At 41.8% G+C, this 27,200-nt stretch overlaps 1 protein-coding gene across 2 annotated transcripts in view; it reads right to left on the bottom strand.

The window, feature by feature from the left end:
- Positions 1–237: 237 nt before the first annotated feature.
- Positions 238–27,200, bottom strand: part of PI4KA (phosphatidylinositol 4-kinase alpha) — a 95,923-nt gene continuing 68,960 nt past the window's right edge. For both annotated transcript variants that reach the window (XM_054006108.1, XM_054006110.1), the window contains exons 30-55: positions 26,462–26,554; positions 25,857–26,013; positions 25,448–25,575; positions 24,214–24,372; positions 23,816–23,967; positions 21,729–21,836; positions 20,976–21,103; positions 20,772–20,891; positions 20,010–20,089; positions 19,661–19,854; positions 18,834–18,924; positions 17,999–18,166; positions 17,358–17,411; positions 16,206–16,326; positions 15,797–15,926; positions 12,330–12,400; positions 11,384–11,456; positions 10,937–11,007; positions 10,199–10,308; positions 9,422–9,526; positions 8,874–8,999; positions 8,444–8,564; positions 7,130–7,289; positions 4,452–4,541; positions 3,059–3,142; positions 238–917 (exon numbers count right to left, since the gene is read on the bottom strand). In XM_054006108.1, coding sequence (XP_053862083.1) covers positions 866–917; positions 3,059–3,142; positions 4,452–4,541; positions 7,130–7,289; positions 8,444–8,564; positions 8,874–8,999; positions 9,422–9,526; positions 10,199–10,308; positions 10,937–11,007; positions 11,384–11,456; positions 12,330–12,400; positions 15,797–15,926; positions 16,206–16,326; positions 17,358–17,411; positions 17,999–18,166; positions 18,834–18,924; positions 19,661–19,854; positions 20,010–20,089; positions 20,772–20,891; positions 20,976–21,103; positions 21,729–21,836; positions 23,816–23,967; positions 24,214–24,372; positions 25,448–25,575; positions 25,857–26,013; positions 26,462–26,554 — 2,946 coding nt within the window. In that variant the 3' untranslated portion in view covers positions 238–865. The remainder of the gene's footprint in view (positions 918–3,058; positions 3,143–4,451; positions 4,542–7,129; positions 7,290–8,443; positions 8,565–8,873; positions 9,000–9,421; positions 9,527–10,198; positions 10,309–10,936; positions 11,008–11,383; positions 11,457–12,329; positions 12,401–15,796; positions 15,927–16,205; positions 16,327–17,357; positions 17,412–17,998; positions 18,167–18,833; positions 18,925–19,660; positions 19,855–20,009; positions 20,090–20,771; positions 20,892–20,975; positions 21,104–21,728; positions 21,837–23,815; positions 23,968–24,213; positions 24,373–25,447; positions 25,576–25,856; positions 26,014–26,461; positions 26,555–27,200) is intronic.

Below are 27,200 nucleotides of genomic sequence, written 5' to 3'. Positions count from 1 at the left end.
CCTGCACAGAAAATACCTTTATAGGAATAATAATCTACCATTTAAAAGTGAATATGCCCAAGGCTGAAGAAGGGTTGAGATTCCTCTTGTAGGTAAGTTGGGGAAAAAACCCACAATGAACATGAATAGTAGTCACTGTGTGAACTTGCAGAATGATGTGCTGGACCAAACCCAAGCAGCTTATAACCCTTGGGTGAAAGAGGAGTAGATTTCAAAGGATTTGTAATACAGGCACAATTAAGTCTAAGATCTTTATTACATTTTATAGATTAAATATATCTTCAGTAGAGTTTTATTTTAAAACACACAAAAGGGAAAAAAATACATTCTTCATGTACATATGAAATACTGACCATGTAGCAGGGACCATAGACAGTGCAAAGTCTTAACACAGATGCAAAGACATCACCACCTTGGACGATTATCATTACTTTTCTACAGTATAATTAGAGCAAATCAACACTTCTTCATTGCTCCAAAGAGAACTTCAAACCCTTCACTTTCAGGGGATTCTACTGGGTGGAGTGTTAAGGGTTTTTAAACTCACTATAAAATCTTTGCATTGCACAAAAACTCCCATACTTCCAAGTTTTACCTCTGAGGATTTACACATTCATAACCAGAGGGGGATGTTCATTTATGATTGCAGCCAACTCCAAGAAAACCACAGAAAAAAATATACATCCCCACTAGAGAGAGGAACTAATTGGATTTGTTGATTGTTGCAGGGTCCAGTAAAATGTGTACATGCACACGAGAGACTGGAGACAGTGAAGCGTGATTGAACAGTTCCTATTACTAGTCTGGAGAAAAGGCATTGGGATGTGACGAGCATCATTTTCCCCAGACTAATTCTCCTCGTCTCTCAGTATGGAATATCATTCTGGTAGTACTGGATCATGTCATATGTCCTACTCCTACAAAACAATAGAAGAATCATGGGTGAATGAGAGGCTATAGAAATGCATCAGCAGATCAACTGCAAAAATGAAATCCCAAAGAAATGCACGATACATGGATGATAACCTCTAATTAAACTTAGACCTCCACATTGAAGGCACTGTGAAAGCAGTGTCATGATGAGTAACTCATAACAGTCTGCTCCAGTTTAGACTAGCAGAGCTCATTTGGCACTGACGCCAGTCAGCTGAAAGTACATAGAGAAATCATTCCATAATTTCATGATTAAATCAGCAGGTCCTTTGTTTTTTAAAAAAAAATCATACTACTTCCCTCTCTACTTCTTAATCCTGAGCTGAATCCCATTAAGTGGAAACTGTGCTACAGTACAACATTACAGTTGAGCATGTTAGTGACTACAAGGCTAACCTGAGAGATGCTGTGTCACTGACACAAGGACTGGGGCAGCAACATCAAAAGGAGAGACTGACTTATAACATAGTCAGAGTTACATCCTCACTAACTGAACTGGCTAAGCATGGCTCTGACTAGCCTTCCACCATTGCGGGACCAAAGAGAATAACTTCTTTGCACTTTACTAAGGTGAGAAAAAAGGGACAAAGTTGCAGTTGTTTTACTATTTTATGCAATAGCAGCAAACAAGCTTTCAGTGCTTAGACTTGCAAGAGGCACCTTAGGCAGCTTAGATAGACTCAACTCTTCTATTTAGGGGAAAGAAATACATAATTCACTTAAGTAGTATTCAGAGTACTGCACAGGGGCAGGGTCACATAAAAATCCAAGTAACCTAAAATAGACCAGGAACAACAATGGAAATAGAAGTAATCGGAGTAGCAATAGCGGAGATATTAACAAGCAAACCTAAATATTACTTTTATGTTTGACACCGATGAATCTGACATGATCTTGTATCTTATGCCATAGTAGGAGTTGAGGCAGCCAATGTCAGCTTTTACAAAAGAGGAGCTAAACCTAATATTTAAAATATATATTTTGCATTTAATTTCATTTTCTCTTTAAATCTTTCATAGAATAGCGTAAAACTATTTATGTACCGGGGGCATGAACACAGTTACCACTGGGTAATGAGTTAACAAGGCTTTTGGGGTTTATTGTGAAGCCAACGTGGTGCTTTATTCTATTCAGTACACTAAATACCATATCCCACCCAGACTGGCTTGGGCGAGCCAATCTGCCAAACCGTTGTCTTTGCTCCCCAAGGTGCTGTTCTCATTTTGAACCATTGGGCATTATGCAACGTCATGTCGAGTAGTCGGATGACTAATGCATCAGTGTGATACACAGGTATGAAGAGAAGTTTGATTGGAAAGCCAGGAACGGTTATCACAGAGAAGGGTAGGTTATACTTTTCTCCACAAATAATAATTTAGCACTTACATAGTGCTTTACATCTTCAAATTGCTGCACCGACAGCAGGTACTACTCTCCCTGTTTTACAGAGCTGAAGTAACTGGGCAAGGCAACACAGCAAATTGGTTGCAAAAATTATTTTAAATCCCAGCATTCCTGTCTCTAAGCCTGATGCTCAGTCCAGTCGGCTGTACATGCTGCTTCCTCTGCATATATACTCCCAGCTTTCTAAAAGGCAACGAGCACGAAGCTCACAATCTCTCTTCATTCAGAAAAGTAGGCAAGAGATCCCTGTGGCCAGCCAATACCATTCTTTGGCAACGTTATCCCTGCATAAATCAGAAAGGATTCCCAACCCCCAAACAGCATGGCACAATTAGCTAGGTGCAATATTAGGGCTGGGGTGCTTGGCTGCCTTGTGAAGCCATCAGGCATAAGTCACTGCTGGAGGCAAACTGCTGAACTTGATTAGGCCATTGTCTGCTATAGCACAGAAAATCCCATGTTCTTTAGACCAGCCAACAAAAACTGCTGCAGACCAGCCTCAGCTTAGCACTACTCTACTCTCACACTAGGGAATATATGGTAAGGTACAGTATGGTCACAAGCTAGGGCCGCTATCTTGCATTACCATGAGGTCAACTACCGAGCTTTATGCCCCCTATGGTTCAGTAGTTCAACAAAATCTTTAACCCCCTCAGAGGCTAACCAACTAGTGTCCAGTCTAGGGAAGAGACCGGGAGAAGACAGACAGAAGATGCCAGACCTGTTACTGAGGAAGCAGCTCTGAATGATCTTAATGATGAAGTTTGCTGCCTCCCGCTCCGTCATGTTGGGGCTGAACCTATGCCTGTATGGGGGGGAAAAAGCACACATTAGCTGTGCTCCTCTGGTTCTTACAGTGGGGAAAAAAAAAACAGTTGGGTATTAGTTCTGTACAGCTTTTCTCCTGTAGTAATTATTAGCACCCAGTGTATTCCACAGACACGGACACTCGAAGAATCACCTAAGTGTTGGTACTCATAAGAGAAGAGATCAATACTGTAAAACTGTGGCTGGATTTCCAGCGAGAACTCTAGGAAGAGGAGAGACCTAACCACGCTCCTTTTCTCTTGCAGCTCCTGCCCTTCAAACATCTATACTTTGGAGACCGTAAGTTGGGGCTCAGATGGTCTCCTCCCCATCATATGGAATGAATGAATGTCTGTAGGAAATGGTGACTGCAGAGCTAACGCTAGAGTCAGAAGGTTGTGGGTTTGATTTAAGTGCCACGCTAGGAGCTGGACGTACACCAAACTACTGATGTTGTAATGCAGTATTAGGGGAGTGCTGTACTGTAAGAATAACACATTTAGATCCTTGGTGCCTGTCCTGGTGAACGTTAAAGATCTCAATGACATTTGAGAAGAGTGCAGGGGATCATCTTAGATTCTGGACAACATCCCCCTTCCTCAAACAGGTTCTCTCCTCTATGGTTATGTGTTTGCTAATGCTGAACAGTGGAAGCGTGGACTTTCTAGTTTCCCTAGGGGCGCTCAACCCCGGCTCCACCCCAGGTCCCACCGCCACTCCACACCTTCCCCCAAGGACCCACCCCTGCCTCTTTCCACCCCCTCCCCCAAGCACGTCCCACTCTCACTCTGCCTCTTCCTGCCCCTGCCCCTTCCCCAACCCCGCCCCCGGCCTCCTGCACACATCCGAACAGCTGATCACCAGCAGGCAGGAGGTGCTAGAGGGGAGGGGAATAGCTGATCGCTGGGGTCCGCCAGCGGGCAGGAAGAACTGCGGTGGGGGTGGGGGAGGTGCTGATCAGCAGGGCCACCAATGGGTGCTGCGCTCTCACTATTTTTTTTCCCCATGGGTGCTCCAGCCCCGGAGTACCCACGGAGTCGGCGCCTATGCTGAGCAGTTAAAAACGACTCTATTTACCTGCACAATCACAGCACTAGTTGAATTTAACTCAGTTTGTGCACAGTGCTTTGAAATCCCTATTGCATGAGAGATGCTATAAAACAATCAAGTTCTCCTTCAAAACATTTATTAGGCCATACTTGGCTAGGGTAAAACTACATCTGCTGCTATGTTAAAACAAACAGTAGAGGCAATGCTCCTATGGTGAAAAAATAATGAAAGGGTTAACGGATATCTGCATGACTTACTTCAACAACTTGATTGTCTGCCCTCGGAAACAGGGGAGCCCTGTATCCAACATCAAGGTAACCAGAGAGACCACAGCATCCATGTAGGGTCTAGAGAGAGAGAGAGACGGCAAAAAACAATTAGAGTTCTCAAACTTTTCCTGCCTTTGCTGGGTACAGAGCATAAGCTGAGGAATTCAGCTGGGAACTGGATCACACCTTTTACTGTAATTAAATCTACACAGTTTAATCCTTTTATGTTTGCTGATGGAGCTGTACTGCTGTTCACAGTCTGTCACCCTAATTAAATTACTGCGACAAAGGCAATTTCGTTCCCCTGTGTTTGGCAGCCAGATAAGCAGAATGGTGTGAGATGGATAACAACCTCGGGGAGAATGGTACTAAACAGTATTTGGGTAAAGTAACATTCTTTAGCAATAGTAAAAATGTAATCAGCTGGATCCAACAGCACACTGCTCTTAAGCCAATAGCATGGGAAATCCATTAGCATGGTACTATTTCCTAATGCCTCTATGTAGCCCTCCATTACTTATCCCCCACCATTAGGTTTGCCAATTTTGGTTGGACGTATTCCTGGAGGTTTCATCATATGACAATCTTTAATTAAAGATTAATCTTTAATTCCTGGAGACTCCAGGACAATCCTGGAGGGTTGGCAACCCTACCCACCATCCACTATGTGAATACTCCCAACATTCAGATGATATTTTTGCCTCAATTTAAGACCCTTCCCAGGCCTGCCAAAATTAACACATTGAACTCTGCTGATATGACGATTGCTCCCAGATGGACACAGGTTGGGCTAACTGAGGAAGCTTTGATTTTTTAAGTTAGCATCAATAATAGTTAGCACTTATAGAGTACATCTTCACTGCACAGTTAGCTTGGGCTATTTTACTTGGGTGTTGCCCCTAACCCTTCTCCTGTCCACACATGAAACACTCTCACCCAAGTGGGGTTGTGCTTTCAAACCAGGCTAGCTGGCTCCCCTGGGACTACAGACTAATGCTCGGGTTGGCTTTCACTTTGGCAGGTAATCTTCCCACTTTTCAATTAGGACACAGGTTAAATCACTCAAGTGCTGATGATCCTCCAGTTCCTTCCCCCAATTCCTCTAATGTGCCTAGAAGGCAGACAAGTTCTCACAATTCAATGAATAAGAATTGGCTCCACTTAGTGCAGCACAGAAAACAACAGGATATGCCGTCAGAAATCCTAGCAACACACGAGTGAGTGCAGTGCCCGTGAGGACACAGTAACTTGGCAAGGGCTTTGCAGTGCAGCTCAGACCTGGGGTAGGCTAACCAGGTGCCAATCCCCTGAGTAAACTCAACATCGAAGACATATCCACAGAGGGCTTCCCACAGAAGCATCTCAAACGCGTTCTATAAAAGGTGGGAAATATCAGCCACATTTTAGACAGAAAAAATCTGACAGAGAGAGATTAAAGGGTAAATTTTCATAAGGGCGGCCCTCAACCTGTCTGAAAATATACTTTTAATGATTTACCCAAAAGATTCACAATGAGGGCTGGTCTACAATAAAGCTGTAAGTCAACCTAAGTTATGCTACTTCAGTTACCTACGTTACATAACTGAAGTCAACGTAACTTAGGAGACACTCTCCCGCCGACTTCACCTCCCCAAGAAGTGGAAGGCGAGTACAGACATCGATGGGATAGTGCTCTGCCATTGATGTAGCTTGTCTTCACCAGACCCATTAAATCGACACTGCTGCATCAATCGCAGCAGTGCCGATTTAGCTGTAAGTACAGACAAGCCCTGAGATAGTGGCAGAAGGGGGAACAGAATCTAGTTCTCTTAACCGCCAGTGCCCCATGCCCTATTCAGTAGGCAACACTGCCTCCCTTGCTCAAGTTAGATGGTGCTGGACTGGTGCTAACACCAAAGTAAAGATTTAAGAAATCTTCATTGGGACTAGCTGGCTGCAAGTTGGACAACTGGACTCACCAAAATGTTATGTGCTTTTTACAATGGAAGTTCTGGTCCCACCTCCTATGGCCCACCTGATAAACATCACATCAGCTGGAGTTAAATGTGGTTGTCCTATTAGTGCTGATGGCAGAGGTTCCAAAGGAATTCAAAAGATTTCTCCATACCCCAGATTATTAACACCATTCACACCAAGTACCGCGAAGCAAGGAAAGGGCTACACTGAAAGATCAGCATGGCAGGAATTCCCCCATGTGACGTACAAGTATGAAATGAACAAGAAACCAGGAAGCTCAATCAGAATGAGAAGTCAATGCAAACTTTGTAAGAAGCCACCTTGCCACACACTCTGGCATTGTTAGAGAAGAGGAATGCATGTTGGGATAGGCTCAGGCCCATGACAGAGTACTCTTCCCTTCCCAGATTTTAGATCATATCCATTATCTGCTGAATACAGGCTGATTCCTTACGGCAAGGGCAGAGTTTTCACAGTTCTTCATAGTTCAAAGCAAGGTCTAGATTCTGGAGTCATGTCTATTATCTAAGGGAAGATTATCACTGTTTTGGGGAGCAATGATTCCATCTGCACAGGACCTGGCTTTCAGATAAGCATGAGATTCAAATGCACTAAGCAGTAAAGAAAGCTCATTGCTGCTTATCCACTGAATTAGATGTGGAAGCGCTTCTGGCTGTGAGCAAATGAGGAGAGATGCAAAGCCTTCTCACCTGACTGCTAGGTACCCCCTGACACACATCTCCATGAACCACTTGAAAGGGGTGGCCTCCATTTTTCCTCCCATTATCATCACCATCTCATCTGTCAGCTTGATGTCTGGTTCCCAGCCCAGATTTCCACCAGGTGAACTTTCAAACATGAAACCAAAATCTGCACACACACAAACACACATAATAAACCAGTGAATGTATTATATAGGTTAACAGGGCACTGATCGCTGTAGAAACTAAATGCTTAATTACATCCAAAGAGAACCAGGAATCCATGTGGAGACTTGAGCGTAAACGGAGTCAGCCTATCTTGGCTCACCCCCTAAAGAAGGGCCGTCAGTCTTCTGTACAGGCTGGAATTTCTCTGTGGTTTCAAGCCTTATGTGACAACAGCCTAGCTCGTGGTGACAGTTAGTGTCCCTTTCATTAGCCATATTTGACCAGAGACTGTGACCATTCCTCTCCCATGCAGACCTCAAATCACTTCCATCCCTGTGTGAACTCCAGACTAGAATATGTACTGCACACCTCTAAGGGCTACCTTCAAGATCTCCCAGAATATCTAATTAGTGCAAAATTCCCCTCAGTATCCCACCTCTCCCAGAAATACTCTTTATCCTTCCTGGTACTGTCCCCAAAGTATGGCATAAAAATCCATGGTTTCTCTGCCCATGAGGATACCAGTCATGGAGCTGTTCCAATCTGGCTCTCCTAAAAGTGGGGGTAACAGCTGAAAGGGATAACAGAGGTGGGCCCAAGACCTCACATTATGACTACATGTTGTACGCATTCCTATTGCCCTCCTCTGAAGTGTGTTTGCAGATGAACTTGGAGTGCATGAATACAAAAGTAAAGATAAAACTTAATGTGAGGTGTTTCACAACTCAGTACATAAGTAAATTTCTCATTGACACATTAGCGGAGTTCCATAAACGCAAATTCTGTGCAGAGGTTACACAGCCTTGGTTATGTAAACTTACCAGCTAAAGCACAAAATCTAAAAATCACCCATACAGTGATGAAAGAAATCAAATGATACTTCACTAGCATATCTAAAATTTAAAAACCAAACAAGTACTTGCTTAAGGCTGGTAGAAATTTGCAAGTCTGCATTACAAAGCAGCAGACAATCACACATACGGTACAGAAATGCACACTTCTTTCAGAAATCAGGAAATCTTCCCATCCTTTTGATAATCATGAAATCACTGAACAGAGAATGACTTCAAAGGAGGAGAATTCTTTTTTTAAACAATATCTTGCAGCAGAATGAAAAGGCAGAGACATACAGAGGGCCAAGGGGACACAACTGACCAATATGAATGATGTGCCCCTTTTTGTCCAGCATGATGTTGCCATTGTGTCTGTCTTTAATCTGGAGCAGAAACAACAGGAGGCTATAGGCAGCCATACTGCGGATGAAATTATATCGAGCCTGCATAAATGAGAAATTAGAACAAATTCAGAAGAGGAGAGCTAATGTGCTACACCATCCCAAGAGCAGATATAATCCGATAAAGAATTTCTTCCATTTATGGTTACACTATTTTAAATGAATGACATTCTCCAGTTCTGCAACAGCTTCTGTGCATAGCCTGCTCACAGCTGAGAAGTGGATTATCTGCATCTGACACCATGTACAGTATTATGGTAATAATTATACAATATAGTGTCATGGTATTTCTTATAGCCAGAATGCTTCTCGAGTCAATATTTTGCTATGTCTGGCCAGTTGGTATGTTACCTTTTGGAAAGCGAGGCTTGACTCGTCTCCATATTGCCTTGTAAAGTAATCATACATTCCGAAGTCTGTCTGCCGGCCCAGCTGGTCACGGGAGGTGCAGTCAGGAATGCATTCAATAACACCACACTGAAGGGGAAGACAAACAAGACTGCAAAGCACGTTCCCAACATACATTTCTCATGGCTGATGGCAGCTATACAGATCCCATGGGACACATGGGTAAAAATTTATAGAACACTGAATATACATTTCCCATTTATTCATAAAAAAGAATGTCCCGAACTTTCCACCTTTCCTATAACCAACTGACGAGGAGATTCATGACTGCTTCCCAGAGGTACTTCTCTCTGGTGCTTTCTGCTGCTCGCACAACATATTCTCAAGGGAGGGGGGGTAGGAGTATCTCAAGCACCAAGAGCCCAGTCAGAAGCTTAGGGGAAGGTGATCTGGGGATAAAAATTCCCTGCTCTAGAGGAATATGGGCTGAAAGACAGATGCCCCTTTTAACAGTGCTTAATTGTGTTCAGAATAGTTAATCGTCCACTTACCCCTGGGGCTGTGGCCACCACTCTATAGGGGAACACAAACAGGTCCAAGCCTACCAGCTGAAATATATTCTTGAAGAGATCAATGATTTGTAAAGCTAACATGTCCTGTTTACAAACAAAAGGAGACATAAACATTAGAGAGATCATGCAACAAGATCCAACTGGTTATGAAAGTGGTCTGAAGAACAACAGAGCAAACAAACACTCCACAGAAAGTTAGCAGATGTGTACTTAGTGCTGCACTCACTGTATCTGTAGAGGAAAAAAGCAAGGGAGGAAAATGCAGTTTGGGTGAGCAGGAAGTCAATGTACACAGATGTCATTCAGATAAGGTGTTAACACTGAAGACTTATCTGCTTGCCTCGGATGGATATTAAAATCCCTGGCATTCCTTGAGAACAGGAGTAGGAGTAACTCCAACATAGTAGCCAATATTCCCCCTCTCAGTTAAAAAGAAACAGGTTTGAATACATAGCACACATCACTTTGGAAGCCACCGCTGCACTACCATTATCTACACTTTTAAATAAAGTTTGCTGTTTGGAGTGTGAGGCTTAAACAGGCATTTTTGGCACTGGGTAAAGCTGTGTCTTGAACATATGAAATTTTCTTTCCACCATTTTTCCAGGATGGGGTAATATAGTTCTCCCTCTTCACTCTGTCTCTGTAATAAGCTGAACATTGACTCTAAGAGCCGCACGGAGAAGTGTGATTCTTACTCCCTTTTAAAACACAACTGCTGTCAATCAATTTTCGATTACTATAGAAGCTTTTTACCTGTCTGCAGTCATCGCCCACTTTAAAGATAGCTGCCTGCCAACAGATTTTCTTACTGTCAACCCCTTCTTCTCCACTTTCGTCTATGGAGTCAGAGCGACAACGCAGACCTGCAAATAGAGCACGAAGCAAAACCTGAACATGGAGCTTAATTAGCAGCCTTGAATCACAATAAATGACAGTACTAGAAACTTAACACTTCACTTGTCTACAGGAGATTTTCTGCATTGCAGGGTGAATTGTACTGAGTAACACTGAATTCCTGAAGACGTTATGTTTCCTGCAGTACAGGTGGAATTTATACATACAAATTATATTCCAAAATAGCCCTCATGGTCCACCTGAAAAGTGCATGTACAAGTTAAGCCCAGGAGCTAAAAATCCTTCTGAAATTTCTGATTTAAAAAAGGATTGCACAGCCGCATTAACCTGAGTTTCCCTGTTTTCTAAACTACCCAAAGACACTTAATTTACATGCTGGACTTAAAGTTATTGGCAAAATTTCTTTAGTACACAAATATCTGCCCTGTTTTCACAAGATCTGGTTTGCCTCTTGAAACTCAAGCAACAAGCTTATTTTCCCCTCACAATTTACAGAATTCAGTTGAATTATTGTGCCTTATGTTAAAATTTGAACCCAATTTTACTGGAATGATACCATCCACCAAAAGCATGAAATTTCAATGAGTCACTGACTGTTAACTAGTAGTACAAATGGTTAAGAACTATATTACTGACCTTCTTTTTCAAGTTCACTGACTCCACACCATTTAACCTTGAACTTGGCCAAGTATGGTGCTTTTGCAGCACTGAAAGCACAAACACACACATAAGGAAGTTGAGTTTCATGTATCCAACCAACAAAATGTCCTAGAAAAGACCTAAATATTGTAACTAAGATTATCTGAGGGACAAAACAACACGATGTTGCCTCTGCACAGGAAAGAGACAAGGTAGGTGAGGTAGTATCTTTTATTGGACAACTTCTGTTGGTGGTAGGTACAAGCAAGAGCTACTCCTCTGACACACTGCTTCCTTTCCCAGACCAGAAGAAGATCTCTGTGTAGCTTGAAAGCTTGTACCCTCCACCAGCAAAAAAGTTGGTCCAATAAAAGATATTCCCTCACATACCTTGTCTCTTTCATATCTTGGGACCAACAAGGCTACAACAACACTACATATTACCTCTGCATAGGAGTTCCGGACTTGTAGTCAATATCCAAAACAATCGCTTCAGGATTGCTGGGCAAGTAACAGCCTACAAAAGGGGAGAAGAGAACTTGATAGACATGAAGTGAATTCACCAGCTACCGTGACAGAGTAAAGTTCTAGAAGTTTGATAATACATTGATTCATGTAATTTTAAAATTTATATTGAAGTTAGAAATGGATACGTTACTGTCTACCATCATAGGATAGTCTATAGGCTGTAGCCTGCAGTCTGTAAAGGACACAGGATAGCTTTTAGATTGGTCATTAATTGACAGATAAAACTTATCCCTCAAAAATCCCTCATAAGTACTGATATGGTGAGGGCCCCTTGTAATGGACACATGGTACAGAAATAAGGATGGGTTAGGGCAAGGCCTAGAAAGGTTTCCTTCTAAACATTTTAAAGGTGAGATTCAGAGGGAAAAAAATTGTCTTGGAGCAGTAGAGACTTTCAAAGTACGGGACATGTATAGAAGGGATAGAGGGCAGGGAGAGGGAAGGGCAGTTAGATGGATGTTTCTCATCCCTGAAAACTTATTTCTTCACGTGCGTAGCCTGCCTGCCCATCATCTACTAACAATATATGACACAAAGCAAAAGGTTTTCTTAACCTCGCTCTTCAATTGCACTGCTCCCTTCATGTCTGTCCTTCATGCTCTTTGGGGCAGGGATCTTCATATTTGGATTGTGACATGCCATTCACACTGTTGGTACTATACAAATATTTGTGCTACCATGTTCATGCTTAGCTTGACAAGGAACAATAGAACAAGTCACTTCTTAGCCCCAGGCAGCAAAAATATTAAAAGAGGCAGAGAAGAGACCAACTGTTCTGAAATTCCCATGAATCACTCCTACAAAGTACAGTATTCATGCTAAATGCGAAAGGAACATACAATATGATTAGACCACTTCTTACCAGGCTGCACTTTCACCTCAGACAGAGCACTCAAACAAGCTTTCTTTCTTTCATCTCCTTTAGGGAATGGCCTGGGAAGAAAGACAATTTATTTTACTTACTGAAGTCTGTTGTTATTCTAGGAAGAAACATTTGTTTTGTTTGTTTAAATGTGAAACAATCTCTTACTGCACTGCTGCAGCTTTATACACACTAATTCAGTGTCGATTCTGAACCTTTTCCTATACTAATACTGATTAAAGCCTTTTCATTTTTAAAAACTCTTTTCTTACCTCTGTGCAGAACACTGGATAGGAAAGGTAGTCACATACTGTATGGTAGCTGGCAACAAGCCTTAGTAGTCTATTTCCCTTCTCTCCTCAGTTGAAAGGCCACCTGGAGTATAATTTTATTTTCCAAGTGTGTGGGGGCGGGTGAAGCTAGCACCCTAGCGATCTGGTGGCAAATGCACTGCATGTTTTCCAAGCATAAGATATAAAACAGATCCTTAAAGGGCTGAGCTACATGCTCACAATACATGATCGCAGGAGGAACAGTTTCTCATATGCGCAGGCTCCAAGTCCTTTTCAGAACTGGCCAGGAAATCCTTGGATTCAAAGCCCTCTCAAAGGCCTGCAGCCCTTCTCAGTGCTTGTAGTTTATACAGTACCAAACTGTGTGCAATTATAAATGGCCTTTCCCTGGCAGTCATAGAAAAGCTCTATAGAACAACATAACATGAGTAACGTGAAGCTGCCCAGACAAAATAGGAAATTTGCCTGTATGACAAATTATACCTACACACTAAACCAGGGGTTCTCAAACTGGGGGTCAGGACCCCTCAGGAGGTCATGAGGTTATTACATGGGGGGTCACGAGCTGTCAGCCTCGACCCCAAACCCTGCTTTGCCTCCAGCATTTATAATATTAAATATATTAAAAAATGTTTTTAATTTATGGGGGAGCGGGGGAGGGTCGCACTCAGAGTCTTGCTATGTGAAAGGGGTCATTAATACAAAAGTTTGAGACCCACTGCTCTAAACCAAGATCCTTGAATTCTCAATCCAGGCTCCCATTCAGCACAAAGGGAAGCAAGTGCTTTGCAGCACTTAACAGCAACTCTGGTTGATTAAACAATTAATTTATAAGCTCCAGAGTTCTGTTCAGCCAAGGATGATCATGGCTGTGACCTGCTGGCAAAAGTCTCTGACTCAAGTGCACTAGGCGTAGATACACCTGCAGTGGAAGGCATATGTGCGCAACCACTTGAAGGAGAAAAAGGTGTTTTATTGGCATAGCTTACTCTATAAACGTACTAGAATAAGATACCCAGCATAAGCACCTTCTTACCAGAATAACTGCATCTGCACTAGGGGATTGCAGTGCTTTATCTATATTGGTGTCTAAACCAAGATCATTAAAGTGATACAAAACCTGTGTGTTGACAGGTCGTAAGCCATGTAAACAGCAAAATAGCATCAAAGGCCTGAAGTAAACAAGTTCAGGCTTGTCTATACAGGGAAATTTACCAGTATAATTATACCTCTGATAGTTCAACCACTATAACTCCCCTTATGGGCATTTATTCCAGAATAAGAGCACCTTTTCCTGGTTTAGGTTAGACCACTTTCAAAGTGACAGACAGGCAAAATGTCTGTGCAATTACATTCCTAATTTGTTCATGCACTTACCACCCCTGCAGGTGAAAATTGGATAACTGGAAACATAATTATAAATTAACATGTACATTTCCCAATTTGCACATGCAGTCATGGCAAATGTCTGTGGGCATTAGGCATGCAATTGTAAACTTCCAAGGATGTAGAAGTCAAGTACCTGAAAGGCGTTCTTTATGGTATACAGCTAGGTGGTACAGTGGGTTACTGCACCAGCTTTTCATTTCTGGAGACCAGAGTATAGCACTTAGGACATTCAATCATGCTAGGTCACATCTTCATTCACATTTGTGCCCTTTACAAACCCCCCACACGATCCATCACATTATCTGAACTCTTTGCTTAAGAGGTGCCTGGAATGGAGTAGAAGACGGAAATGCCTGCAAAACGCCTACGTGGTTAAAGCCAGTGCTATTAAGCTATTTATTCATAACCTTAAATAAATAAAAATGAGTGGGACATTCACTCAGGCACCAATGCTTTCAGGAGCTAAGACAGAAATGGCCCCTTTAAGCCCATCCTAATGTATCCAACCTTTCAACATACATAAAAAAAGTCTCTTAAGGTCTGGTGACTCCTGTGACAGCTGTACCACTTGGCCTGATCTTCCTGGATTAACAAAATGTTAATGTTAATTAACAAGTAGCAAAATTTCATTTTAAAAAGTAAAACCAAATTTGTTTTATAGGGAAGATATGCTGCAATACTTTCAGCTACTTTCTATGTCAGAGAATGTTTTAAAGTGTTTAACAAAAGCACACGCTTAGGTTATGAGCTTGTGTGCTAAGCCACTGCCATCCTCTGGCAAACTTTAAAAAAAGTTACTTGATGTACTTTCACTGCCCTTCCTTTCTATTATGACTGTTGTACAGAAGCTTCATGTTCATTAAGTGATAACAAAATCCAGTGTGAGACATCACAATCTATCTCCATTAAAGCTGGTCTGCTGCTCCAGAAACAACGAATTATAACAGCACTTTATGAATAAGACAGAACACTGCTACATATGCAGGATAAATCTTCTATTTACAGTACACACAGAAATGCCTTTGTGAAGAGAGACATTTTCATGGAGATTTTAGTAAAATATAACGTGTATCCTTTGCTGGAGCACATCTGTGGTTCTTTAAATCCAAAACAAAACGTTTCCAGCAAGTTGTAATTTGCAGAAAATAATGGAAAACCCTGACATACCTACATACTTCAGTGCTGCTTTTCCTGCGTGAAGCAAGCTTTGCTAACTTTCCAGGAGAATGCCTCTAACCTATCCAAATGCCCATTTTAATGAGGCAGGTGACACTAACTAGGCCTGTGGGATTTGTTCTACTGGCGCAAAAGCATCGGTTGTTTTACAATTTTCATTCCTGCCGAGCTGCACTTTCCTACTCAATGTCATTCCACCAACACTGAACTCCCAATGCTTGCTTGCAAAACAAAGATAAATCAGATTAATTTAAAACCAAAGTTCAATCTATGACCATTTCTTTATGGCCCAAACTGCAATGCGTATTTCAGATGGTGGGGCTACTAAAATAGTCATTGCTTACTTATAGTTTACCCAGGTCTGACCAGATACTAATCGATAGAAATATAAAGCAAAACAAGCTTTTGTATCTTACTAGCACAGATCCATAAGCTGCTGGGAAAATTTATTTAATTTTTGATACACCATTTTTTTTTTTTTTTTTTTAATCTTTCTGGGAATTCATGGTCTCAGATCCCATCCAAAGCAAAGCTTCCTATTCAGGACAACAGTTATTTGCAGAATAGGGAGCTATACAACAGCTCAATCTCCCGAACTCCCACACTTACTTGATGATGGCTGAAACATTGGTGATTTTATTAAAGAAATCAAATTCCCGTTGGTAGAACTCCTTGGCTGGCCCAGATAATGAACTGGTTATCTCTTCTACTAGCTGCTCCAGCAGTTCCCCGATGTCAGCTGCATATGTAACCAAAAGAAGCAAGCCTGAGTAAAATCTTGGACACCTACCCAGAAAGACATAACTAATAAGAGGGAAAAAGGGAGATTTTCCTTTGAATCACGAACACAAGCATGCATGCACCTACTTCATTGAATTCCACAAGAAAAAAACCCTCAACAAAATGGGTCTTATCTGCACAAACAGAAGATTCATAACTCCGAAGGAAAAAAAGATGGGGGGATTCAATCCATGAAATAAGGAATAGGAGAGATTAGGCCCAAGCATGCAGTACTCACGATCTTTCTGGTGTCCCTCTTCATCCAGGAAGATATTGGTTTTCATGTTCCAGATAAACTGGTGGGCCAAAAGCTGGGATTTGGCAGCCGCCCACAGGATGTATTCCCTAACATAGCCCATCTGCGACAGTACAAATTCACAGTCACTCAGAGACAAGTGCCCCAACTTAATCCCATCAGCACCATCTAACCTTCACATCTGAATCTATTTAAAGACTGGAAAGAGAAGACAATGGCAATGTCTGAGTGCTTTTCTAGGAACATGAAGGTGGCACCATGATCTGGTGGACAAGGCACTGCACTAGGAGTCAGGAGGCCTAGAGTCTACTCTCGGCTCTGTCACTGACCTGTTTTTTTTTTGTTTGTTTGTTTTTGGAAGAATCACTTCAATCTCTGTGCCTGTTTCCCTTCCTTCGTTCAAGAAAGGGGTTAACATGTTCAGGACAACTCAGTCCTTTCTAAAGTGCTTTCTGTGGCTTGAGTCTTATGACTCCAGGGGGCAAGATTTCCTGATATGATGTATTAATGCAATGCACAGCACAATCAACGACAATAGGACATCTGGACCCACTGGCACTAAACTTGGAGAAAAACTACACATGGTGACCTATACTACAGGTTTAAGGACATTGCCCGGACCAAAATATAAATAGTCTGTGGGTGGATGGGAATGCTTGCATATCTGGGAGCCAATTCCTGGGTCTACCATGGAGCCAGTTTTGCCCAAGGCTTCAACATGAACAGGATATGACCTGGTATCTATGTAGTACATCTGTGTACGTATCACTTTGCACTCTAGCTCCTCTCTGTTGTTAGTAACAGCTATTGCCAACTACATGCCGGGGTACAGAAAGTTTGTTCATGCAGACTCCTCCAATTCTATGATGGGTTAGCGATACAAAGAACCTCACATCTATTGAAGGCTACTTATAAGTTTAATATACATGGGCTATGCAGAGTAAACAAGTGCCTCTAAAAAACACACCTGTCTCTAAAGACCATCACTTTTCTTATAAATACTGGATATGAAGCAGCATCATTCGAATCCTAAATTGTGGCTATTCTGCTTCTCTTAATTCAGAGCTAATAAAACGTCTTTTGAAAACGCTCTGAACAAAATGTCTGCATCATGCAGTATTTATACGCTCTCACCTTATCGTAGCGAAGGGCTTGCACAATCTGTGGAATGTAGAATAAAATGGCATCCTAAAAAAAAAAAAAAAAAAACAGAAATCAGTTAGTTTTTTGCTAGTATCAAGGAAAAATGTTTTTTTTAAAAACGCATGGGCATCAGGAATTTCATTCTTCATTCAACTGAAAGTGCATGCCCATTTCCCTCTGCCCACACTGCCCCGGCAGAAACGCTATTAACAGGGCTGATGAACACTTAGTATTTTACAGACCCTTGTAACTATTCTGACAAGTATTCAAAACCCCCAGCTTTACACAGTTCCAGAAAGAACACCTTTCACTGAAGGAAAGCAGTTTTACTCATAGAAGCAGTTTGAGACACACGCGGTCTTTAAAGAAATAGACCAAGTACTACAGCACAGAACAATGACTGACAGCAAACACACTGCAAAACAACTGAACCAAGATTATATAGGACAATCAATGTTGATTTCCAAATGCAGCTTCATCTACTTTATCTTCCCAATATAATGAATCAATTAAAAGAAATTTGTTAATTTCTTAATACAAATGAAATTAAGACACGTGGGCACAAAAACCCAAAGTCCTAATTGAGCATGAGTAGGTTCTCTCTCGATCTCTCCTGGAACATAGTCTCTTACCGGAGGGAAGGACCGCAGGACTTTAACTCCATACTGAGCTGTTAGAGGATGAGGTGGGTACATGCTTGAAAAATATGAAAGGCCAGTAGGTGGATCTGTTGGTGCCCAGCATAGAACATGGCTGAGCTCAGGGGCATCTGCATCAATTGTGTGCCATGTAACCAGGTACTGTAAGCAGAACACAGAACAGTATGAATTTACAGGCCCAAAATAATTTCTGGTGCAACACACACCAGGGATAAATTTGGCTCACAATGTCTAATTATAAAACCATAACCTATGCTGCTACAATAGAGAAAAAAGTGACGCATGAATCGATTTTTGCAAATTAAATGTGCTGCATCTTTAGGTGCTGTATTAAATAGTAAAAGGCATTTAATTTTCAGGCACAAACATAGTACCATTTAACCGCTAACTGGTCTCAGGTTGAAAATCGCCAGGTGCAGTAATTTACACATATTGAACTGGAGTTCAGGTCAACCAAAACAGGGATATAGCTGTTTAATCAAATCATCCCCCCTCCCCCATAGCTGGTCCACTGGCTATATTACTTATGAATGAGTTTTAGTGTATTGTGGGAAGTTTCATATACTTTGGGGAACATACTTTGTAACAAGATGTGAGCACAACTCAGCAACCACATAACTTTGTTTGTGTAACCCTCATCTGCACATCCTATTTCCCTATCTATGGCTGCAGCTCTCACTTACCGAGTCACATTTACAATTACAATGTGAGTTTTTCAGAGTAAGGACTGTGGAGTTCTGTATGTCTGTGCAGCTCTTAGCAGAATTTGGGCACTGTTATAATATAAATTACTGTTAAAATTAATTACCTTTATTGCTTCAGGTACATCACTAACAGCTCCTGGGTCCAACCGAACTAGGCGGGTCACTTCGGTTCCAATAGCTTCAGTGTTTTTAAATCTGAATGTAACCAGGAATGTGTATGTGTTAGTAGGTCAAGGTGAGCTTCAATTCTCACTTCTACTTTTGTGAAGAGAACAGTTAGACCCAGGAACACACATGCTTTAACAACAGAAATACCCCACATAAAATCCACGTACAATAAGGGACAAACATGCTGGCAAAAACTTACAAGTTGGTCAGAAATATCTAACCTCATTTTGCTAGTGTTTCTCTTCACACCACTAGTTGGCTCAGCCAGTCGCAAACTTCCTGGCTGAAGAATTCTCTGTGGAACCCTATGGAAGCCTGCCTCCACAACTCTGCTTGTGTTGCAAGAGGCAAAGTACTTCCTTTCCCTTCAGGGGCTAAGCAAGCTACTTCTGTTGTCTTACTTGTTTTAAGGCTCAAATCAATTTAAGGCTAGAACACTCTTTTCAAAGAGGTTTCTAATTCAGTTTTAACTCTGTACCCACTGGCTGATGAAACAGTGTGAAGTTGGTTTAGTTGGAATGGTCTTCAAACATCACATCTGGGCTTTATGGTAAAAGAATTGAACTCAGGCTCCAATTTATTGAAATGGGCTAGGATCTTCAGTAGACTAATTCTTATTGTCTAATGGTCTCAGCCAGCAGTGCAGGGATGCAAGAGGGGTAAGGAGGTGGTAAATGTGAATGCTTGCCTTGAGTATTTCCTATGCAGCAGAGGGAATTATATTGGTTCTTTTTTTCTTTTTTTTTTTTGAGTTGCATCTCACCTGGTAGGCAGCTGCACAGCAAGATGAGGGGAAATGCTCCAAGCCAAATTCACATTATCCTTCCACTGTTTCTCAGTTAGAGTGATGTACTTAGATCTCCAGTTTGCCACTGTGTTCTCTGCAGTTTGATCCAACTCCAGTTCAGGGGAGGAGAGTGGGTTGTACCAGGTGATCAAACGCTCAATCTCAGTAGCCTGAGGACAACACAAAAACAAATTGCTTTCTGGATGTAGATAAAACATTCCAGGTTTTTCTCAAATGCTAGTTTAGTCTATTTGTGCTACAACAACTACAAAATGTTAGAAATCCATTTCACACCCATGCTCTTGTGAAACAAAGGATGACCTACCAGCAACGAGAGCAGCAGTGTCCTCCGTTTCATGTAGTATTTGTGTAGCTGGGTACCTCTGTTAGTCTTCTTAGACATCCCTTGAGAAAAGAGGGAAAAAATGCATTCAGTCGCTTTTCTACAAATACACTGAATGCAGCTTTCAAATTGTCCCTTACCGGCCGTCTCAGCAGACAGGAGGAGGACTGAAATGGCATGGAATGCTCCTAAGATGGGACTGAGTACACTGGCAGGGTGATGGGAGGAAGCCTGCACTTCAGCTGCATGTAGTGTTCTTGTTCTATGAATATGCCAAGGACTTAAATCTACAGGGCTATCAATCTGGCACCTTCACCAGCATTACGTCCACTTTAATAACTTATAAAAACAATAACCTGCAGCTTGCAACTGTACAAATGTACATTCAGGCACCTGACAAGCTCACGTCCACTTTGCTGTCCAAGAGCTCTGGCACACTGATGAACAATAAGCAATTTCCTCTCAGGAATTTAAGCTACCGTAGCCTCTGGTCTTACATTATCTGCATTATACAACGAAATGATATGGAGAAAAAAAATTGCTAGTTTCAAAACCTTGCTCTTTGCTCCCAGTGAGGCACACCTTTCCTCAGCTTTTTGCAACAACAGTCAAGTCACTTGACTCAAGTGTAACATCAGTAAAACCTGAGCCAAAATGTTAATGCAAATATTGGCCTTAAAGGACATTGAATGGAAGTGTACTCTATGGTTACATGAGTAGCTAGTGACAATAAAAGAAAGAGACCTGATTTTTTGGAGATGGTTGACATGCCACTGGACAACGGGTAAGTATTTATCCATCCCTGTGTGGCCTGTTGCCGAGATCCAACGGTGATATCCAGGTTACTCCGGTTGTCTTGATTATCTAAAATAAAACAAAATGTTTACACACAGACCCAAATAATCAAAGAAACAAAAAGGGTTTTTGAACCGCACATCAGGAACTCACCAGGAGGCACCAACTGGCTGGCTGTTAAATACTTCTTATCAGAGAACATGGCAGTCCAAAACTTGATCAATATGCTGATATCCTCACGTAGCCTCTTCTCCCCTTGTGTGGGGAACTTTGGGGGATAACTTAAAAATAGATATGCAAATGATTATAATGCAAGAGTCTAAAAAAAACTATGTTTTTTCTTCAGACCAGGGGCAATGAGTGAGCACAGATTAAGTCTCATTGTGTTTTATCCTTACACCTTGAATCTATTGCACTGGGATGTGCAGCCTTCCTATCAACTTCTGAAGGGTGAAAAAGCAGCCTCTTGGTGTCTATGAATAATGTGGAATTAAAAACTGACATACTTCTCACCATCCTAACACTGTCATATGGTGCTGTCACTTATATTACTTTAGATTGCACCCATGCCAGATACTAAAAAGGAACATTTGTCCACATATTGCATAGGGGTACATTTTCAAATCGGAGTATAAATTTCAGCCGCACACTCTCAATGGCTTTCACAGGAATTCCATGTCTAAAATCCTTTGAAACACTGAAAAATTTATCTCAGTAGGGTCTGTAATCTTCAAAACCAAATAGATTAAAAGAAATTTGGATTTCCCCTAGTAAGAAGGTACAAAGCACATCAAACTATTAATTCCTTTTTGACTTCTTGAGTATACATAATGAACAGCGTAGAAGCACAGGTGACATGGAAAACGGCTTTTCTTGGGGAATTGGTGAAAAGAAAATAAATAGTACCTGAAGTAATCAAAGGCAGTAGAATAAATCTTCTCTCTCAAGACATTGCGAATGGTTGCATTTGGAACGACATCAGCATGCAGCAGAAACAACCCGAGTGTCAGCAACCTAAAGTTCAATATATACAGAGCATGTGAAGACAACCCTTGCACTCTAAATTGCTAAGAACGTAAGAACGGCCATACTGGGTCAGACCAAAGGCCCATCTAGCCCAGTACCCTGTGTTCCGACAGTGGCCAATGCCAGGTGCCCCAAAGGGAATGAACTGAACAGGTAATCATCAAGAGAGCCATCCCGTCGCCCATTCCCAGCTTCTGGCAAACAGAGGCTAGGGACACCATCTCTGGCCATTCTGGCTAATAGCCTCCATGGACCTATCTTCCATGAATGTATCTAGTTCTTTTTAAAATCCTGTTATAGTCTTGGCCTTCACAATATCCTCTGGCAAGGAGTTCCATAGGTTGACTGTGTGCTGTGTGAAAAAAATACTTCCTTTTGTTTGTTTTAAATCTGCTGCCTATTAACTTCATTTGGTGACTGCTGGTTCTTGTGTTATGAGGAGTAAAAAACACTTCCTTATTTACTTTCTCCATACCAATCATTAACAAGCAGGTGCTTGGGGCGGCCAAGGGAGAGGGGCGGCACCTGCGGCAATTCGGGGGCGGCAGGTCCCTCACTCCCTCTAGGAGCGAAGGCCCCGCCGCTGAACTGCTGCCGCCGATTGCGGCTTTTTTTTTTTTTTCCTCCCCCAATTGCCTCCACAGATCGCGACTTTTTTTTTTTTTTTTTTTTTGCTTGGGGCGGCAGAAATGCTGGAGACGGCCTTACCCCTTAGTCATCTCTTTTCTAAGCTCAAAAGTCCCAGTCTTATTAATCTCTCCTCATATGGCAGCCATTCCATACCCCTATTATTTTTGTTGCCCTTTTCTGAACCTTTTTCAATTCCAATACATCTTTTCTGAGATGGGGCAACCAAATCTGCATGCTGTATTCAAGATGTGGGCGTACCATGGATTTATATAGAGGCAATATGATATTTTCTGTCTTATTATTTATCCCTTTCTTAATGATTCCCAACATTCTGTTTGCTTTTTTGACTGCTGCTGTACATTGAGTGGATGTCAGACCATACTAATAACTATGGCACTGTCCAAGCCAAGCATGAACAGATTTCTTTAAGCAAAAGATGAACTATGTCAAGACACAAAGTAATATCATGGACTGAACAGAAATCTGGTGTATGTGGGTGCAACTCAATTCTCTTCAGAGTTGAGTTGCTTCTACCAGGTCTAGGGATAGTTAAATATGTAATGTCTGAATTTGGCTTTGTGTGTTGAGCACTTCGGAGCAATGCAAACTTGAACTAAAAGAGGGGAAAAAATCTTTATTTAAAAAAGCAGAAAACAAAATCATGAAACATTTTTACCCTGCAATGTTTGCCTAGTATCGCACTTCATGGCCAAGGCATGTGACATACATATTACATAAAGGATGCCGATTTGTTTTGTTGGAACGAAGGCAGCACTAGTCAAAAACAGTGCTTTATTGCGTCATCTTTTTATTCTCTCATAATTGGAATGTGGTGGTCCGTTTTCATGTTTCACTGGCATTGACGCAGGATGAATTATCTGAAGAGATTCAAGGGAGCCAGATCTCTCTCATTCAGACACTCTGGGCAAACTGCATATCCTTCACCATCAACCTGTTCCTGAAACTACGTCTGGAAAACAATGGGACATGAAAATCTCCAAGCTAGTAATCCAGAAAAATGGATACAATGTTTCTGCCAAATCTCTGGGGTGATGCATGAATTACACCAGAGACTAATGCAAAACTCCTGGTATTTGGGGTAAAAAAAAACTTTCAGAAGGGCCTAGAATAACTTAAAAGCTAAGTCACACTGACTTTTAATGGACTTAGCCTCCTACGTGCTTGAGTCACTTTTGAAAATGGGACATAGCCTATTATATCATTCTAGGCACTTCAGAAAGTTTTATCCTTTGAGATAAAGAACAAGTCCTGTACTCGGCATTTAGCTCTTTGTCCTCCTACCCCATGCTCCTTCTAAGAGGATAAGCATCACTCACTTGAAACGGGGTCCAATAGCTGCCACGTGTCGGTTCAAACTGCTCTTTGCCCCTCCAATATTCAGAGACAGGGATCGTTGCAATAGGCTGGAGAAGATCTCAACCTGATCAGAACTGCAGTACTTGGCTATTTCAAATCTCTGCACCAGAAACTGAGGAAACGAAAACCAAAGGAAAAATGTAGCTCAATAAAACCAGAACCCCCCTTGCATTTCTCCCATTCTTATGCACCTCTGCAAACATGAAAATGTCGCCCCACACTAGGCACAAAAGTACTGCAGCCATGAACAGTGCTACTGGTCCAAAGGCACAGAGCATCTCATTCTTGGTGCCTGTTGCCTGCATCCTCCCATCCCATCATTATCCGAAGTGGAACACTGCAGAAAGGGGGTACTTGCATCTATCCAGATGTAATGTGGTGTGACCTCTGGAGGGCAAGGCCGTGGCTGACTCTCTTCTGAAGCAGCTAATGGATCTGCTTCTTTCTGCTCAGCAGAAAACAGGCCGAATTTCTGCTCCACTGTCATTTGCCAGGCTCCTGCCATTTCTCGCATGAACTGTGAAAACAAAGATGAGTGTTTGTTGCTCTGAGGGCGTTTACTTGTTTGCAGGACTTTGCATTAGCAAGGAGCACACTAGTTCTGAACACCCCACAACATCTGAAACTTTGAAACTCATTAGAAAGGTATGGGGCTAATCATCGCCGTGACTAAGCCTACTTCTCCATTGCAGCATAGCTCCCTGCACATATTGGGAACTTCTCCCTAAATTACCTGAGAGAAAGTGCTGGTTCTCAATCATTGTAGCTGTTTCGACATGCAGTGGTTTCAGCATTTCACTGGCTGCCACTACACCGAGGAGTTACCACGCCATTACTGCTAGATTTACTCACATTTCAAGAAGTACAACTGTTTCGCCCGTTACAGGAAAATAATAGCTCTAAAAAACGTATCTTGTAATTCAGGGTATTAATGCCAGAAACAAAATGGCATTGCAAGCCAAGTTCCTTTCACTCCTCAAAAGAGGTGTTATGGCAAAGCAAGAGAAAGGAAAACTCAGGTCTGGTCTATGTACAAAAGTTGTATCAGTTTCTTAAATCAGTGCAAAACGGTTGTACAGACACTCTTATTTCAGTTTAAACAAGATTTATTTAAGGTAAACTGAAATCAGATACTTTGAAACCAAAATAGGAGTGTTCATGCTGGAGTTTGCAACAGTTTAATTACATTGGTTTAAAAACCTAATTAAGTTAAACTGGTGCAACTTCTGTGTGCAGATAAGACATGAGCCTGAAGGTACATATCTAGAGTCTGTAATTAATGCTATATAAGGGAAAATTGCCAGCACATCTAGCTTAATCATCCATGTATTCTGAAAGCGAAAAAGCTTCTCAACTGAACTGGCTGAAGGTACAGCAGGCGATGTGTAAATAAATCCACCTCCAGCAGTACATCCAGAGAGTGAGATTATCCACATGATAACATCAACTCATTAGCATACTGGGAAATCTTGACTCAAGAAATCAACAGTTGTATTTAACATGCCTATTTTGCACGGATTTATTTTAAATGAGATTTTACTCCTCTCTTTTTTCTTGAAAAAAACCCTAAATCATTGAATGAAGCTCCTTACCGGTACTTCTATTCCATTCTTAGCAGCAAGTAACCACTCCCAGCAAGCAATTGCTGTTTCCATGCCATGTTCAGTAAACATTCGCAGGGGGCCCCAGCACAAGTGATGCAGGAGCTGAGGGTCACAGTCTGAAAACAAACATTCATACAGATTTCTTTGACAGAGAAAATAGGAAAGTTTTCAAGTCAGCAGGAAATTGGTCTGCACAATTTGTGACAATCAACTCCAAACAAATACCGTCTAGCTGTGACTTCAAGAGGTTTCCCCTGAATTAAATTTACAGGATAGAACACTGTTCTGCTTCAGTTTATACTCACTGGGTTTGTGTATATTGCATCTATAATTGTAATTTAGTGCTAAGAGCATCAGCACTCAGAAGTAGAAAATAAAGTTCCATTTGTTTTATTACCTTTGCTACTTATTAGCATTGCAGTCAACATAAACATGGCCTGGGTGTAGAGTTCAGGCTGGCCTGGTTCTAGTGCATCATTTAGCTGCTTGATCATCAGTTTATTCAGGTCAGATGCCCGACCTGTAGCATTTGAGAAATGAATCATTCCAGCCACCTGTAAAACATATTTCTTTGGTCAATGGTGATGAGAAAAATCTCTACATGGCTGACTCTCCCCCCCCCACCCCAACTGTCTGGTACATGCTGGAGTCTAGGTGTATTCACAGCTCAGCATGGAGATCCAATGCAGGCCTTGATGCTACATTTTGCTAACATTACCAAGTATACCCAAAGAGGAACGAGGGCTTTATTTGCAATTGAAATATCAAAAAATCTTTACAAGACCAGAAGTGAAATGATCTCCTCAATGAACGGTGTGTATTATTCCCTAAAACTAGAAAAGAGAATGTTCATTACAGTCCTTGTTTAGATATACAGGATGATGCCTCTTTGCCATTATAGCTGCATTCTACTTAATCCTCCATTTGAAAGCAAGTACAAGTTAGAAAAGCAACACGACCACTTGGGGAACTCCATGAGTTCAGGAAAAATTCTATAATTACCTCTCCTGCATAGCGATTGCGCAAGTTAAGAGAAGACATAAAGTTGGAGTAATCTTTCTTCACACAGGCTGGTCTCTCAGTTAGCTGTGTTGCCTATAAACAACAGTTGTAATTGTTATCAACTGTTAATATTCAAAAATTGTTTTATCCATATAAACTGTCTGGACTTTTAAACAGATCATCCATTCAGTGTCAAAAACTGAGAACACTAACAACTGAAATATTACCATGGCTACCAGAACACTATCAAAGAGCATATAGGTTGATCTCCCTAATACTGCGTTATGCTGGTGTTAATGAACAAATAAAGGAATCAGTGGTGACAAAGCTCCTTCCCCAACACGTGCAGCCCCGTAGGGCTTTGCTGGATCAAGAGTTCAGGTATAGGTAGGGCCCTACCAAATTCACAGCCGTGAAAAACACATCACGGAACATGAAATCTGGTCTTTTGTATGCTTTTACCCTATACTATTCAGATTTCATACCATGCCACCCTACTTCTGTGGTGCCTTCAGAGCTGGGGGGCTGGAGAGCAGCGGCTGTTGGCCGGGTGCCCAGCTCTGAAGGCAGCGCCCCACCAGTAGCAGTGCAGAAGTAAGGGTGACAATACCATACCATGCCACCCTTACTTCTGCGCTGCTGCCTTCAGAGCTGCATGGCCAGAGAGTGGTGGCTGCTGACTGAGGGCCCAGCTCTGCATGCAGCAGCTGCCACACTCCAGCTGCCCTGCTCTGAAGGC

Source organism: Malaclemys terrapin, chromosome 16 (assembly GCF_027887155.1).
Source record: "Malaclemys terrapin pileata isolate rMalTer1 chromosome 16, rMalTer1.hap1, whole genome shotgun sequence".
NCBI classification, from domain to species: Eukaryota; Metazoa; Chordata; order Testudines; family Emydidae; genus Malaclemys; species Malaclemys terrapin.
Note: the sequence above shows the minus strand (reverse complement) of the source record. Positions and strands in the feature narration are given on the sequence as shown.